Genomic DNA, 17,176 nt, shown 5'->3' on the forward strand with positions numbered 1-17,176 from the left:
CCCCCCACCACCCCCACACCCAGAACTTCGTGTTCTCCTCCTCTCAGATGAGAGAGGAGAACTCAAACCACAAGAGAGGATGAGAGTGATGACATAACAGGGGGGGGGGGGGGGGCTGACGTGCGTGAGAGTGGAGGCTCCTACGTCAACTGTAACTGGGAGAAGAGGAGCAAAACACTCTTCAAGTAGGTCACATTAAAAAACCATGCCGGCTTCTGAGACGCTCTGCTGGTCGGCCAACCGGCCAGAGACCACAGCCGGCCGAGCCAACCAAGGCCACCAGTCAGCCCACCAGATAGACCAACAGGCCACCAGCTAGACCAACAGATAGACCAACAGGCCACCAGCTAGACCAACAGATGGACCAACAGGCCACCAGCTAGACTAACAGATAGACCAACAGGCCACCAGCTAGACGACCAGATAGACCACCAGGCCACCAGCTGGCCCAACAGATAGACCAACAGGCCACCAGCTGGCCCAACAGATAGACCAACAGGCCACCAGCTAGACTAACAGATGGACCAACAGGCCACCAGCTAGACCAACAGATAGACCAACAGGCCACCAGCTAGACCAACAGATAGACCAACAGGCCACCAGCTAGACCAACAGATAGACAAACCGGCCACCAGCTGGCCCACCAGATAGACCAACAGGCCACCAGCTAGACGACCAGATAGACCAACAGGCCACCAGATAGACCAACAGGCCTACAGCTAGCCCAACAGATAGACCAACAGGCCTATAGCTAGCCCAACAGATAGACCAACAGGCCTACAGCTAGCCCACCAGATAGACCAACAGTCATACAGTTAGCCCACCGGATAGACCAACAGGCCACCAGCTAGACGACCAGATAGACCAACAGGCCTACAGCTAGACAACTAGTTAGACAAACAGTCATACAGCAACAGTACCACAAAGCCAAACAGGCATCCAACTAGCCCACCAGATATCTAACCAGATTAACACCCCAACAGGCCAACTGCCCCCACTGGCACCAAGGCCGGTTCCTCAGGCTCGATTTCCTCAATAATCATCACCCATACCATATAGTCATACCTACAATTGTCTTCCCTATGAACAAACACAACCTGCCCATACATCTTACCAGGTTTAGATATAAAAAAAGACTTGCACTTCTTCTTCTGTCTTAAGCTTTCTTATTATTAATTATTAATGATAACGGCAGTCAACAGCCGTTATCTCCATTACATTGCAGGGAGATGGAACCAGAATACCCATACTTTTATTTTGGTTGAACTGATCTAAACTGGGTTTAGACTTTATTTACACTGCATTTATCATGTAGCGACTATAGAACTATACATACTATAGTAGTTCTATGGCTGCTACCATTGTCTTACATTCACCAATCCACACCTTCACGCACCATGTCGACAATCCACTTGTCAGGAACTGTTTAGTGCCTTGCTCAAAACATCCTGACACTAAAGGTGAATTATGAACCCTCCGGTAACCTTAACTCCTTCCAGCGGAACGGACGACCAACCAATGAACACACACACACACACACACACACACACACACACACACACACACACACACACACACACACACACACACACACACACACACACACACACACACACACACACACACACACACACACACACACACACACCAGTCAGGCTGGTAAAGAGGTACTCACGTGGGGTGGCCCTGGAGGGGGCGCTGTTGGCGCTGTCAGCCGAGTGGGCCGAGGACGCAGACGACACACTGGAGCTCCTTGCGAAGCCAAAGGTCCCTAGCCGGCCCGCGGGGCCCAGCCGCACGTTAGAGGTGAACCCAGGGGCGCGCAGGCCTGAGTGGCTGGCCCTGGGCTGCAGAGACCTGCTGGAGGCCTGGGTCTGGAGCTGGGTCTGGAGCTGGGTCTGGAGCTGGGTCTGGATCTGGATCGGGGGCTGGGGCTGAGTCTGTGTCTGGAGCTGGGTCTGGGTCTGGAGCTGGGTCTGGAGCTGGGTCTGGAGCTGGGTCTGGAGCTGGGTCTGGAGCTGGGTCTGAAGCTGGGGGTTGGCTGGAGCCGGGGCTGGGGCAGGGTGGGTCGTCGGGGCAGCGGCACTCTGGTCCTCTGTAAGCGAGAGGATCAGCGGTTCTGTGAGGATCCTCATACAACTATGTTAGCGTTCTCCTACTGCTTTCCCATGATGCACTGCTTTCACTCCAGATCAGAATTTAACTTAATCATGCTTCGTATTAATCTATGATGTAATCGGCTCTGACGTATCCTCTGGTTTGAACACAGGAGAGGCCTGCAGAGGTCCCATCTCAAAACAGGGATCAAAAGCTAACACCCAAGTGCTCTTGCTGGGATATATATTGTAAATCTTATATTATGTTGTACCAAAGCATTGTTGAATATTTTATCCAAATGTATCCATAAAGTTCCAAGGGTGTGTATTATTTTCAATAACTGGACACCTCAGCCTTCTCCCAGTACTGAATCAATGTTCTGAAAATCCAACATTAATAACAACACTCAAATATAACTATTGGCTCAATGTTTTTGATTGACAATGCAAAATAAATATTCTCAAAGTAATAAAAACAGCTGATTCAAGTCCATAAAAACCCAATAACATTATAGATGAGTCAACCGTATGCGTAGTCATTATTGGTAACTGCCGTATAAGCTGAATAAACCACTCTTGGGGGTTGGCTTACATAATGGCGACAACAACAACCTCGGCTTCGACCTTGGCCGAAACACCACCCCCGCCGTGCGTTGTTTTCCAATAACAGGACAGCCCGGAGGGTGCTATACCTTATTTATCCAAGGCATTGTCCTTGGTTGAACTCATTACATACAGTGACAGAGACAAGGATGGAAAGAAAAGCAGCACGGAGCACATGTAGCATGGCAGCTTGCCTCTCCCCGGCTAGTCCCAACATGATCAGCTGGTGGAGCAAAAACCTCCACGTTCCAACTCACAGGAGGGTTTCAGCACACACTGTGGTGCTGAAAGAACAGCGCCACTGATATCCGTTTATGTGTGCAAGCGCATGCAAGCATCTGCTTATGTATCTACCTTTGCATCTACACAGTATATGAGTGTGCAGACAGAAACGTACTAGTCATACCGTCTGAGTCTCGGTCTAAGTTCAGGAGATGTGTGGGAGGTTGGACACAAGCCAGAATGTGTTTGCTCAGCCTCTCTCCTCCTGTGTTGACTAAGCTCCCAGTAGGCTCCAGGAAACAGCTGCAGCCAGCCTCTTCATAATGCATTCTAACAGGCAGGGTGGTAGCTCATAATGTGTAAAGTCAAGCAATGTAGAGCCAGCTGCTCATATTGGGGACTAAAGCAAAATGTAACTAATTTTTTTGCCGATATCATGACAAATCTTTATTTTTTTTGCAATAGTAATCACTGTCTAAGGATTATCAATATCTTTTTATTGATCACAATTACCCATGACATCATTAAGGCACTGCTCAGTTCCTCATTCATGAACTGAATGACACTTGAGTGACTTATTGTTAGCACAGGAAATGAAGCCATTCGGGTTACAGTTTGCTTCGTTTTGCTCGCATGCAACAGAACACATCTGAACTGAGTTTCATTTGTAGTTTCATTTTCCCCTTCTGGAGATGGGAATAAAGGGAAAAAGGGATGAGAGGAAGATGGCTGTGTAAGGAAAAAAATGATAAAAGAAAATCTGAAGAAAAAATCTGTTGAAAGATAGCATGGCACATTTGGGGAAAAAAAAAAAAATTATGAAAGCCACTGAAGTCACAAGCAATTCGTATTTGCCTTCATACACGGTCTATGACATTTGAAATATGCCAAATGAAATATTTCATACAGATGCAAATTTTACACACACACACACACACACACACACACACACACACACACACACACACACACACACACACACACACACACACACACACACACACACACACACACACACACACACACACACAGACACTCCGAGCTAGGTGGTGTTATATCCTGCTGGCTTGAGATATAGGGCTAGCTGGCTCGGCTTTCCTGCCCATTACCCATAGCCTGGTTCCCCCTCTGCTCTCTATGGGGTAACGGCAGCCCCCACCCTGGGACAAATCTCGCTGAGCTCATGGATGAAACGCCAGGGAGAAAATACTTTGGCTGGGGAAGATGGTGGTTTTCCCCCTCTTTCTCCTCCATGTCTACACTCTGCTTCTGTTCTGGTTACTCAAATAGGGCGAAATAGTCAGGATCATTCATATCAACAGACTGTATTGTCAAATACGTTCACGCACACTCATGGTCACATTTATATACATTCACGCACACATTCATGGCCACATTCAGCCACACAATTATGGTAATCTTCAGCCACACATTCATGGTCACAATATCTTGGTCACAACACACACACACACACACACACACACACACACACACACACACACACACACACACACACACACACACACACACACACACACACACACACACACACACACACACACACACACACACACACACACTCCTACATATATTGACCCACATACCTCAACATTGATAACAGGCTCATTGGGAGCAGGGAAGGTGAGACATCTTGCCCAAGGACAAGTGGAGGATGTAGGATGTAGGGTGGATTGTAGGATGGATGGACGATAGGTATGTAGGTCGTTGGTAAATAATAGATTGTTGGCATCATTGGTGTCATTGGCAAGGACACCTCCACCCTTGGCTAGAGCCGAGGATTGAAGGATGGAAGGGTGGGAGCTTGGACCAAAGGATGGAGGATTGGATGGATGAAATGTAGCTAGCACCAGTTGTTGGGACCAGGAACGGGCTCTCACCCTCTCTATCACACTCAACACTTGAAGCCCAAGGAAGGCATATCTTAAAAGAATAGTTACATTCCATCAAAGTATTTATGTTTTGATACTGCTATTCAGGAGTATGCAAGTGTAGCAGTGACTAGCACTGAGGGCCAAGCTATTTTAACTACCCTACTCCCTAGCTGGTTAGGTTATTTCCCCAGAGGAAATTAAGACATGGTAACAAATGGTTCACAGAGCGGTCCCTTTTACTGTTATGGGCATCCTCTCCACAGCCTGTTCCCATACACCGGTGCCAAAGCCCACAGCCCCTGACCTATGCTCCACTTAGACCCTTCATATTGACGATAGCTAGGTGGATGCGTAACCATACAGGGGAGAGAAGAATTTTGCCAGCATTATGAACTGACTGAATTAGCTTAGTGCTAATTTGCTTTAGACTTCAAAAGCAGGAGGCCCCCCCGGGGGCCCAGCAGCACCGGGGGCCCCCAGGGACCAAGCACTACCTCTAGGAACCCCATACATATGTATTGAAGAAAATGATGATGGATAATAACAGGCTTATCAGTAATCTGTTCTGGGTGTGAAGCTGCAGATTGTGTGTGCGTGTGTGTGTGTTCATATTATTCTGTGTGTGTGTGTGTGTGTGTGTGTGTGTGTGTGTGTGTGTGTGTGTGTGTGTGTGTGTGTGTGTGTGTGTGTGTGTGTGTGTGTGTGTGTGTGTGTGTGTGTGTGTGTGTGTGTGTGTGTGTTACTGTGCGTGTGTGAAAGTATGTGTATGACTGTATCCTCTGAAAAAACTTGGATAAAATATGCAGGTCATTAACAGCACTGGCTTGGAGCCATGCGCAACTACATGCCCGCTTCACACTTCAATCCACCCATGATTGCTGAGCAGTGATGCAAATGTGACTGCTGCAGTCGGCTGCGGAATCTGCATAATTTGCAGATGTACTTTTTTATATGTCATCTCCTTGGAGAAATGCGATGTGGGAGGATTAGTTCAAGGGGTTGTCTTTTGCATAATCCATCATCACTTTTATTTCCCTCACTCATATGTTTTGCAGGGTTTGCCCTCACGTAAATAAGTCTGTATGTATGTTTCGAATGCATTATGTGTACACATGTACTGATGTATTTATGCATTAATGTTTGCATTTACTGTAAATGCATGTTCATGTAACTCTGCTCATCGGAACACACACCAATTATTCTTTGCTTTCTAACGGTAGATATCTGAAGTGGGTAAACTCCCATTGGAATGTTCTCACATCCACCAATCAGATCAGAGTATTTTAATGATGGGGGAGTTAGTCCCCAGACTGCCTGGTAACATGTAGTATAGGACGATGAGGCAGCTCTGTTACATCACTTCTCTGCCTCAGAAGCGAAGACATAATTAGCTCAAGGTTTCCTAAAATAAGTAATATTAGCTTCTTGGTGCTGTGCCTGAATCAAAATGATATAACTAGAACTTAATTGAGAATGAATACAGTAGTATCTATTCTCGTCGTATGCAGGAGGAGGTTGTCATGCAACAGAAATGCAAAGGAAAATCTTCACATAACACTGCAAAGCATTGAGTAACCACATAGACACATGTTGTATCGATGAATTATTGTTGTTATTTCTTACCTTCTTGGCTTTTTTGACTGCCCACGCGACTCATAGCCTGCACCGATTGGCTGAAGACTAGACTTGACCTTTGAGCCTGTGCAGGCCCCCTTCCCTTGACTGAGCCAGTGGTTGTCCTGGCAACGGCTCCCAAGCCCAGTCGGAGGCCCCTCCCTGAGCGCAGCAGACTTCCTGTTCCTCCCACCTGGGCGGCCATCTTGGCGTCATCGCTGGAGAGTCCTCCAAAGCTGGCGGGTCTGCCCATCTAGAACAAAAGACAACACGCTTAAGAGCCATCCAAGCAGAAAGGTTGTACAATTAAAACGTTCTTCATACAGCCTGTTGGGTACATGAAGGAACGTGTTCTTGCTTGCTCCGGCTGGTTTTGCAGATGATTCGCTTTCCTGTCAGACAGATTGAAATGCTCTCCGTGGCTAAATTCCCCGTTAAATACTTAAACATGAAGCTGTGCAAAGCAGTGCTTCTGTTAGGTTAAGTAACTCGATGAACAAACCCTTTGTAATGCTGTCTATTACAGTCCCAACATTGCTATTGTCTTTCACAGAGAATCTCTAAAAAATTAACTATAATGTTAAGGGCCAACTGTCACTCCTTACTACCTACCTCTGGGGGGGCACTCTTGTCACTCGATGTCCCGTAAAAGTGGTCTCCCTTGCCGGCCAGCTTGGGCGGCGCCGTGTGACTATGGGGGTGTCCGTGCGGCCCCGCCAGAGTGTGCGTGGTGGGCAGAGTGTGCGTGTGACCGGGGGGAGCCCTCGCTCCGCCTCTCATGGCTCCCTGTGGAGGGAACATGTTGGACTGGACCTCCTGGCGGTACCTCTCGTAGAGGAGGTTGGAGGCGCTGAAGACCGCCGGGCCCCTGACCCCGGAGGCGGCGTCCGGGGGGGAGTCTCGCTGGGGGGCCTCGGGGGGGCTGGTCTGGGTGTGGGAGTACGCGGTGAGCCTGGAGGGTAGAGAGGACACCTGGTAAGACCCGTCGACCGCCTGAGCCCTGATCTGGGGACTCTTGCGCACGGAGGTGATGATCTTGGGACGCACGCCCTTGGGTTTCAGGTTCCCCTTGGGGGACGGGGAGGTCTCTCTGGGGTTTGTGTGGGGGTAACGGTTCGGGGAGCTCTGCTGCTGCTGATGCTGGTGGTGGTTGGAAGGCGCTTTGGGGATTCCACTTGTGCTGATGTTGGTTTTAACCGGGGGTCTCAGACCCCCGGTGTTGGTACCCTGAGACGACGCCTCGACAGCAGGGTTGGTCCCAGGAGGGGGCTGGGGGTGTCGAGGCCCTGAGGCAGTCCTGGAGACGAGGAACATGGAGGGCTGCCTGCGTGGAGATCCCTGGGGAGTCCTGAGAGGAGAGTGAGGCGGCGTGGACGTCCTGGCTCCGATCGTGGACCTGTTGGGGCTGGAGCAGTTCCTCCTGTACGTGAGTTGGGCCTGAGCTCTGTTCTCTACGCTGGGAGGCGGTTTGGAAGGGCTGGAGGTACGCCTCGCGGTGGACGGATGTCTGTCCAGAGACTGGGCCTCGATGGAGGGTAGCTCTCTGGACTGTCTCCGTTGAGAGAGCATCTGGAGGTTGTACAGGTGAGAGACGTCTGAGGGTTCGCGTAAGGCTGATTTCAGGAACCTCTTGTTGGTCCCCTGACTCTGACAATCCGCCTGCTCAGGCTCCCTCTGCGCAGCTGTGGCAATTGGCTCGGCTAAGCCCCACCCCCTCCCTGTCTCGCTCTGACAGAGCGGACGGACTAACTGCTGCCGCCGAGGCGGTAACACCCTCTCCTCGAAACCGCCCTTCCTCCGGAGGCCCAGTCTTGCGTCGGAGGATGAGAGTCCGTTCCCATAGCGACACCCGTCCTCCTGCCTCCAGCCCTGGTTGAGGTGGTGACCCTGCAGATCCTCCTGTCCCTGGTGCAGCGGGGCTGGAGAGGAGTTCTGGTTGGAATCGACAGCGGGCGCCCTCCTCCGGGTCTGAGCTGAGGTAGCGTTATATGTGCTGGGCTGGTAGCTGGTGTTGGAGTTGGGAGGAGGGAGCGGCGCCACGCCACTGATATCCAGCGCACTGGCCAGACTTCCACTCAGAGAGACGGCCGTCAGACAGCTGGAGGCGAACACGTTGGTCTCGGACTTGGACTCCTTGAGACTTCCCTGCCTCCGCCTCTCCCGCTCCCTGCCTCGGCTCGCAGGCGTCACCTCCCCCCTCTCCCCCGGGCTGTCCGCGCACGCGTCAAGCTCTTCAGAGCTGTGGCTGGTGTGCCTTCCCTGGGTCCGTCGTTCGTGACGCGACCCTCCGCCCTGGTCACCCTCGTTGTCGTTCCTCTTCCCGCAGAGCGAGGCTGAGCTGGCGGTGGAGCTGGAGGATATGGACATCGGCCCTTCTTCGTCTTTTCCGTCTCTTAAACTCCCCCCGTCGTCAAAGTCCTGGTCCCCTTCCTGCTCGTCCTTGGTCATTGGGTACCGGTACTGGGACAGCTGGACCCCCTGTTGGGCCTCACCGTGGGGGATAAGGTTCTGTTGGCTCCTGGTGGGGTAGCCGTCCTCCCCCAGGACCCCTCGCTCTCCCTGGCCCCCCGGCAGGCATGGCTGGTTGGCGTTGGCGTCGCTGATGTGTGACCGCGGGATCTGGGTCTTGTTCCGCATCTCTTGGCCCGTGCTGCTCCCCCTCAGTCCCTGGAGGCTAGGTGGGCTACTCATGTTTGTGATCGTATCCTCTGGTACACTCAAAGACACCCGTGGAGCCCTCTGGCCATTTAGGAGGAGCTATGGCTTCCCCAACGGATGGCTGGATTTATTTTCCTGTTTGGATTTGATTTGATAGAGATGTTTGAGTTGAGTGGCCACGGGCTGATGTCATCTCACGGATGCTCATACGCTCCAGATTACTTATTGTGGTGTTCTTGACGTTTTTAAACTGAAATGACGGACATCTTCCAGATCACGGTTGGAGAGACCTATCTGAAAAGAGAGTAGAGAAGAGGTGTCATTACAACCGAGAAGAAATGGACGTGGAAGTCTATTGCATCATTCCCATCAAGGCACGAGATGAAGCAGATTCCACAACATTCCCGATCTTGTCTGAAAACTAGACCAGGGGTTCAAAGCTCACAGCATCGGAAAAATTTAACGACCCACTCCGTATAACTTTTAAGCAACCTACGTTCAACTTCAAGATTAGTGGTTTAGTCAAGGTGGTCCACATACCATCGGAATATAAGCCACGTTAAAAGCTACATTCAACTTCCCTTATAATTTATTGATCGATAGAAAAAGGCAGAGGTTCAGACTTTAAGAAGTCGAGCTCTAGAATCTTTAGACTATCACAGTCGACAATCTTCATTATTTCATCGCTTTTGATAATCCAGTGCTCATCATGGCTGCGTTTATTGTACATTTTAACTTCCCCTTGCCTACATTCTTGGAACTACAATTTGTGTTTTAAAAGGCATTACAAATACATTTGCCTTAGTCTTATGGGAATACAGGCCTTGGTTGTTCCACTCAATGCCTCATATGTTTAACTTATAAGCTATAGACCTCTACAATAATAACCATCTCACTTAACAACAAAAGTGGAAAAGGAGCTACACAGAGAGATGGAGAGACGTTGAGATACAGAGAGATAGAACAAGAGATAAGAGATGCAGAGAGAGCTAGAGACTGAAATAGTGCTACAGAAAGAGATAGGGATAGAGAGACGGAGACGGAGACAGGGAAGACGCCGGCTAAGGCAACACATTGTCTTCATGCGAGTGAAGGGGATCTCCCAAAGGATGGAGAGAGACAGGCGGAGAATCTGGAAGGAAAGTTGAGAAATGATTTATAATGAGCTTCACTTCTCAGGAGAGAGACACATAAACAATGACCCAGGAGTGTGAAATAACGTAGTGTGTGCGTGTGCATGCGTGTACAGGGTAGGGTTTGTGAGTGAGATAGCACAGACTGTGTGGGTGGGACTGGCTGGGAGACTGCAATAGACAGGGAGTCTCTCCATTTCCTACAGTCATTACCAACTCTCAACCGCCTCCAAAAAGTGGCTTATATAAGTGAGTGTGTCTGTCGATCGGGTCCCTTTGATGATTGGAAATGTACAATAGACAGAATTGAACTACAATTAAATTAAAATAGGGAGAGAATTACTTAAGTAGCAGATAGCGGTCTGACACACTTGCTCCAAGAGGCGTATAGACAGAGCACCTAGGATTCAAACAGCCCAGCCTTCGACTACCATGGCTTGTCATAAACGAGATAGCAGTAGCCCAAGCGATGGTGACCAAAAGCAGTAGGCTGCAGGCTCCAATAGTATCTCTAGGAGACATCATGGAATCAGACCAACAGTTCAAATGGATCTCAGTGAGAGTCGAGCAGGTGTCTGATCTGTCCTCTAATTAGGCGGGACATTCTCTGATCTATCGCTGGCCCTGGCATCGAACCGACACCACTAATACACTGACAGCTGTTTGCTCTGCCTGAACCAAGGCTCATTTATATTCAGCCATGTTAAAGACCAGATTCCAGGGATGGTTGAGTAAAACGGTGTGTGTGTGTGTGTGTGTGCGTGTGCGTGTCTGTGTGCATGTCTGTGTGTATGTGTGTGTTTTTAGTGTTGCTGAGAGAGGAAGACGGAAGAGGAGATATAAAGCGATGGACAGGGGGACAGGCGGACCGAGAGACAGACGGAAAGGAACAGACGGAATCAAAGAAAGAGGCGCCTATGTAAAGTGAGGACAGTGCTATATGAGCAGAGGAGTGCATTAGCTGCGAAGACAGTCTGATATCGGTAGAGGAGGTTGTTCAAAGTGAGGTGGGTGTTATATCGGTAGGGGAGCGTATTGGAAGTGAAGGAGGTGTTTCTTGGTTAAAGGGCGATGATGGATCGCTGCAGAAGGTGCTGATGACAGCAGTCCTGCCAGTTGCTTTGTGCTGCGCTGGGCTCACCAGAGCACAGCTGTTTTATCGGCCGTGAGGACGCCTGCCTTGGCCTGAGGGAGTCGCCCAATCCATAACTAGCCATAACCAAGCCCATAACTTACTATTACTATCTAACGCCATAACCCTCAATTACATATCCCATAACCGTCAACCATCAATAACCAAATCCCATATCTAGCGACAACCAATAACTACCAATCCAATCACTATCCATAACCTCCAATCCAATCAAGAGCCTAAATCAGCATTCATTAAAAACAAAAGCATGATAATTAACAGAGAAATTATCACGTTTATTGGTTATTATTGCAGTATTACTGATCTGATATACAAACAAAGAACCAAGAGACGACGATCAATGAGGACTTGTTATTGACCCAACGAGAAACATTTCTCACAGGATGACATGGGTCGTATTCATTCAGATCATATCTTCTGAAAGGCATTCTGAAAGACCACTCGACATGAAGGATTCATGCATATAATACCCATTAATCTTTCACCCTGTCAACCTTTATTAACCAAATCTATTAGTGCAGTTTCTACGGCCAATAAATGAAACCTGAAATGACCTTGGACTATTCCGCGTCTGCTCAGCTTCCCTGACTGAAACAGAGGGTTAGGGGAGTGGCCTAGTCACCCAGTGGAATGGCCTAGTGGGCTAGCCAACTTGATATCAATAAGTCGATATGTAGCCTTGACGTTTCCATAGCGACTGGACACAATGGGAGGCGGCTACAACTGGCGGTATTATAGAGGCAGATCTCTATGTAGTTCACACTACATACCAGCCTCCCTGGCTAGGAGTGAGCCCTACTTCAAGGATGTTTATGTGGACCTGTGAAGTCCTTTGAGACTGGAACTGTGTTAATGGGCTACAGAAAATAACCCAGATATCTATGTAACTATATATAGATACACGCATATATATATATATATAAATATATATACACACAAAAAACTATAGCTATATATGTCTTTATATCAATATCAATCTATATATATCAATCTCTCTCTCTCTATATATATATATATATATATGGGTTGTTCTTGTGTGTGTATATACATATATATATATATACACACGCTGAATGAATAAAAGATGAGGCACAGTATGTAGGTTACCACATAGGTACACCATACAAGTGGTGCCCAGGAACATGCATGACTATTGTAGCTCTTTGTTGTCCCACCAGCTGCACATGTGGATGCTAGAAAGGCCATTTGTCTTCATAGGTCCCTTCATGTTCTCCTCCCCCCCAGAAACTCCTCCCCAAAACACCACCTCCCCTTCCACTTTAGCTCTTATAGGCTGTTCACATGAGACACCTCTCTCTCTATCTCACAAACGTACAAACACGCACACACACACACACACACACACACACACACACACACACACACACACACACACACACACACACACACACACACACACACACACACACACACACACTGTCTGAAGTATTTCGGCATAATGAAACGAAAGAAAGCAAGAACATCGATAGAAATGCAAAAGTTAATCAGATCAATTACAATACAATAATAAAATAACATTATATTATAAAATCATATAATATATTATCTTATTTATAATGCTTTATGAATACAACATAATGTAATATCAGTTACGCTACTACCAATACTAGCATCATTTCTGTGTGATGAAACAATAATGTAATAGTAACCTCATTGATGAGTGATGAGAATGAACATGGTACATTATGGGATGTTTCCACAGCCGCCATGCTGCAGATTAAAATAGCATCTCTAATGGAACTCCATGTCTGCACAAGCATGTAATTAATCTTGTGGAAGTGTGTGTATATCAGTGCAAGAGTGAGTGTGTCTGTGCCTGTGTTAATGCGTGTGTGTGTGTGTGCGTCAATGTGTGTGTGTGTGTGAGAGAGCATGCATGTGTTGATGTGAGTTTGTCTACTAATGTGGAAGTGTTTGTATGAATGTGTATGTGTGTGTACGAGTTGCCTGAATACAAGCCATCTTTCTCACCTCAGACATGCCGATGAATTCACTGTGATCACACATTCAAAAATAAACCTTGAGTGAGAACACGAGCACACACACACACACACACACACACACACACACACACACACACACACACACACACACACACACACACACACACACACACACACACACACACACACACACACACACACGTCCAATATCAGGAATTGTATTAAACAGGAACATGAAAACCATTCATGTTTATATGGAAGAGGATTCCCTTCACGGAAAATGCCAGTAAATCAGTTTATAAAAAGCTTCTCCTTTCATCTCCCTTCTCCTCTCTCATCCACATTGTTCCCTTTCATTCTCTCCTGTTGTCCTCCTCTCCACTCATCCTACTTCTCTTCTCCTCATCCTCTTGTCACCTCATTCCTCTCCAGGAAACAGCATCACCAACAGACACAACAACAGCGACATGATTCCAAGAAAGCCAACCACAGCGGCGATTAACCTGGCGACTGAACAGCATTATGCTCTTGTCTGTGTTTGTTTGTGTTTATATCGGAACAAGGAAGATACCTCAATACGGACCTTAACAGGATTAACAGAACAAAGGCACGAGGAAGGTGTGACTGAGATTAGTAATATGGGCTTCTGCCTAGCAGGATAACGTTTTGCCTAGTGTAGCGCCTGGATGGGAGGTTGGGTTTGATTCCCAACGGCCACAGTGAGGCCCCGCTACATGTTCCTTAACAACATGAATCATTTGTAAATAGTATCAAGAATAAAAATGTTTAGTCGTAAAATGCTAATGATTAGGGGTCTTGGTCTAGCTATCTCTTGGCCACAGACCACAAGATTACAACACAAGATCCCTCCATCAATCTAGCCATAATCAGCATTATATTAAATTCTTAAGCTTTTTTTACGTCAAGTCCAATCTATCTGTTACTGGTTATCCCCTGCCCTCTCACGAGTAGGGATGTTTCCCCATCCAAAGCATCCCTGCTCTTCTCTTCCTAACAAAGCGAAATTCTCTCTGTGCACCAGCGCCTCCGTCTCACGATAGCACGCTGTACGGAGAGCGGGGCGATCAATCCAATCTTTGTATTTCAGCAGGGGATAAATCTGCAGACATCAGCCAAACTAATTCTCTCTCTCTCTCTCTCTCCCTCCCTCCCCCTCTCCCTCTCCCTCCCCCTCCCTCTCTCTCTCTCCCTCTCTCTCTCTCTCCCTCTCTCTCTCTCCCTCTCTCTCCATCAACACGTTTGCACATCCAGAGTCTAACTGCAGACCTTTGCCACCCCAGGGGGACGGCCTTAAATAGCAAAGAAGTGCTGTAACAGGATTCCAGTGGAGTGAGAGGTCAGAGGAGGTGAGTAGGGTTGGGGGGGCGGGGCGAGGCAAACCCATAAAGACAATGAAGGTGAGAGCAGTTATCCGCAATAAAGACAGATGATTTCCTCATCGCCCGTGTGTCGTAGGACTATTCCATGACTGGAAACGACTAATTATCATAATGTGCCGAAGTGGATTCGTTGCTATATGCAGCAAGCCAATAAGATTTATGCGGTAATAAGATTTGATTTACCCATAGCTGAATGTTAACCATGCGGGCACACGTGCACACACACAGACACACACACACGCCCCCACCAGACATGGAAGGTCACGCATACTAAGCCCGTCTACGATCAGGTTGTTGTCACAGCCCAGGGTTGTTGTTCTGCCCTGAAATAACTATTTCTGCAAACGCAAAACGGCAACGTTTGCCGTGCCGGTAGCTATTGCCAGCTGTTGCGCTTAGGAACAGATTGCAGGAGGACTAAAATGTACAAAACGAATATATACAGTGTTTATATATACTGTATATATATATATCAAGAAGAGCTGACAGAATGCACACTGGTTGCAGGGAAACCAATACAGACAAAGAGACAGACAGAGACTGAGCGAAAGGCAGACAAACAAACAGAGAGACCGACACACATATAGGCTGAGAGTCAGACAGAGTGAAGATAAATGATGGATTTAGGGGAGGATGAGGAGACGGGAGAAAGAAAGAGCCACGTGGAGGCAAGGCTAGAAGATAGGAGAGGAGAAGGAGCAGAGGAGAGTCAGAAAGGTGGGAGGAGGAGAGGCTCTTCGAGGGGAGGGGAGGAGAGGGGAGGAAGGGAGCGAAGCAGGGAGGAGTGATGCAGAGGGAGGACGAGAGGAGAGGAGCAATGCGGAGAGGAGGGGGGCCGCTTGCTGGTGGCTCTGCATTGTTATTAGTGGAGACTACCTCCGCCCACCACCTTCCTCCTCGTCCTCCTCGTCCTCCTCCTCCTCCTCACTCCTGGCTGGCTGCTAGGAAACAGTAGAGAGGGACAAAGGAACTGGCAGGTTGGCTGGGGGGGGGGGCGGGGGGTCTGGATCTGGAGGCTACACACATGGAGGAAAGGCGGAGTGCGGAGAGGAGGAGTGGAGGAGCAAACAGGGAGGAGCCAAGAGAGGAGGAGAGGAGGGGGGCTGTAGGGGGGGAAGAGAGGAGGATTGTAGGGGGGAGGAAAGGGGGAAGGAGATAAAGACTGGGAAGGGAGAAGAGGAGGGGGATGGATGAGGAAAAAACGCTAAATGAAATAGAAGGAATGAGGGAATGGATAAGAAAGCAGAAGAGGAAGAAAGAGGAGATTGGGAGAGGAGGAGATCTAACATGGTTTGTTGCCCCTCTCTGCGTCTGTAAATGATGTTGCAGTCGCTGACACCGTCACCTGACTCTGTGATGATGTTTCTTTGTCAGCGCCCTGGAAAGTAATAACAGCCAGGCTGAGACAATATCAGAGAGAGTTGGAACGGTCCCCTGATGTTATTAAAACATGCATCTCAATGCAGCATAGAAGGGGAGAACAACTGAAAAGCAGGGGATTGTGGGTACTGGGGAGAGCTCATTTGGTAATACAATGTGTGAGTGTGTGTGTGAGTGTGAGTGTGAGTGTGAGTGTGTGTGTGTGTGTGTGTGTGTACCAAAGTATACCCTGAGGACAGCGTGGGAGGTAAGTTGGCCAGGGGTTCAATTGGAGGTGAACCAAGTAGGGTAATGGTTTAGCTTCACATATCTCTCTATAAAACATTTCTTATTTATGTCAAATAATTACAAGAAATGCTTTAAAAAGCAATGCCCTATGCATTCCTGAAAATGTTGACGGCATGTGTGTGTGTGTGTGTGTGTGTGTGTGTGTGTGTGTGTGTGTGTGTGTGTGTGTGTGTGTGTGTGTGTGTGTGTGTGTGTGTGTGTGATGCATCACATTGATATGCGTGGTAGAGGTCGAGGGGGAGGGGGAGGCAGGACTGCTGTGTTCTCCTGCGGGACCTCCTGCAAGAGAACACACCATAAGAGCGTACGCATGCGGCACCTGTGGTGGCAAGTGTGTGTGTGTGTGTGTGTGTGTGTGTGTGTGTGTGTGTGTGTGTGTGTGTGTGTGTGTGTGTGTGTGTGTGTGTGTGTGTGTGTGTGTGTGTGTGTGTGTGTGTGTGTGTATCAGAGGGGGGCAGTCCGTGCAATTTGGATCGGTCTGGCTGCAGGGGAGGAGCTAAAACCAGCTCGTAGTAACCTTCCAAACAAAGGCAGCATGGCTGTGTGTGTGCATTGCAGCGCGCATGTGCTCGTGTGACTGCGCGTGTGTGTGTGTGCGTGTGTGCGTGTTGGAAGAGGACATTTATGTGAGTAGATTGTAGGATTGCATTACAGCAATAGTAAAGAACATAGAGTGAGTGGTTTAAAAAAACACACACACATGTCATATACGCACACACACCTCTGCAGTGGCATTAGCACAAATGCTTTTGTCGTGTCAAGCTGCACCTGTC

General features: G+C 48.4%; 2 protein-coding genes across 3 annotated transcripts in view; one reads left to right on the forward strand and one right to left on the reverse strand.

Moving 5' to 3' along the window:
• The window catches only part of mtus2a (microtubule associated tumor suppressor candidate 2a), a 30,642-nt gene extending 21,524 nt beyond the window's left edge, over nt 1-9,118 (reverse strand). The window contains exons 1-3 of the mRNA XM_056593914.1: nt 7,040-9,118; nt 6,437-6,680; nt 1,676-2,095 (exon numbers count right to left, since the gene is read on the reverse strand). Coding sequence (XP_056449889.1) covers nt 1,676-2,095; nt 6,437-6,680; nt 7,040-9,118 — 2,743 coding nt within the window. The remainder of the gene's footprint in view (nt 1-1,675; nt 2,096-6,436; nt 6,681-7,039) is intronic.
• Nucleotides 1-17,176, forward strand: part of LOC130385249 (glutamate receptor 4) — a 1,260,456-nt gene that overhangs the window by 587,988 nt on the left and 655,292 nt on the right. The gene's annotated exons all lie outside the window — the stretch shown is intronic.

The sequence above is a fragment of the Gadus chalcogrammus genome, chromosome 7 (assembly GCF_026213295.1).
Source record: "Gadus chalcogrammus isolate NIFS_2021 chromosome 7, NIFS_Gcha_1.0, whole genome shotgun sequence".
Classification (NCBI taxonomy): domain Eukaryota; kingdom Metazoa; phylum Chordata; class Actinopteri; order Gadiformes; family Gadidae; genus Gadus; species Gadus chalcogrammus.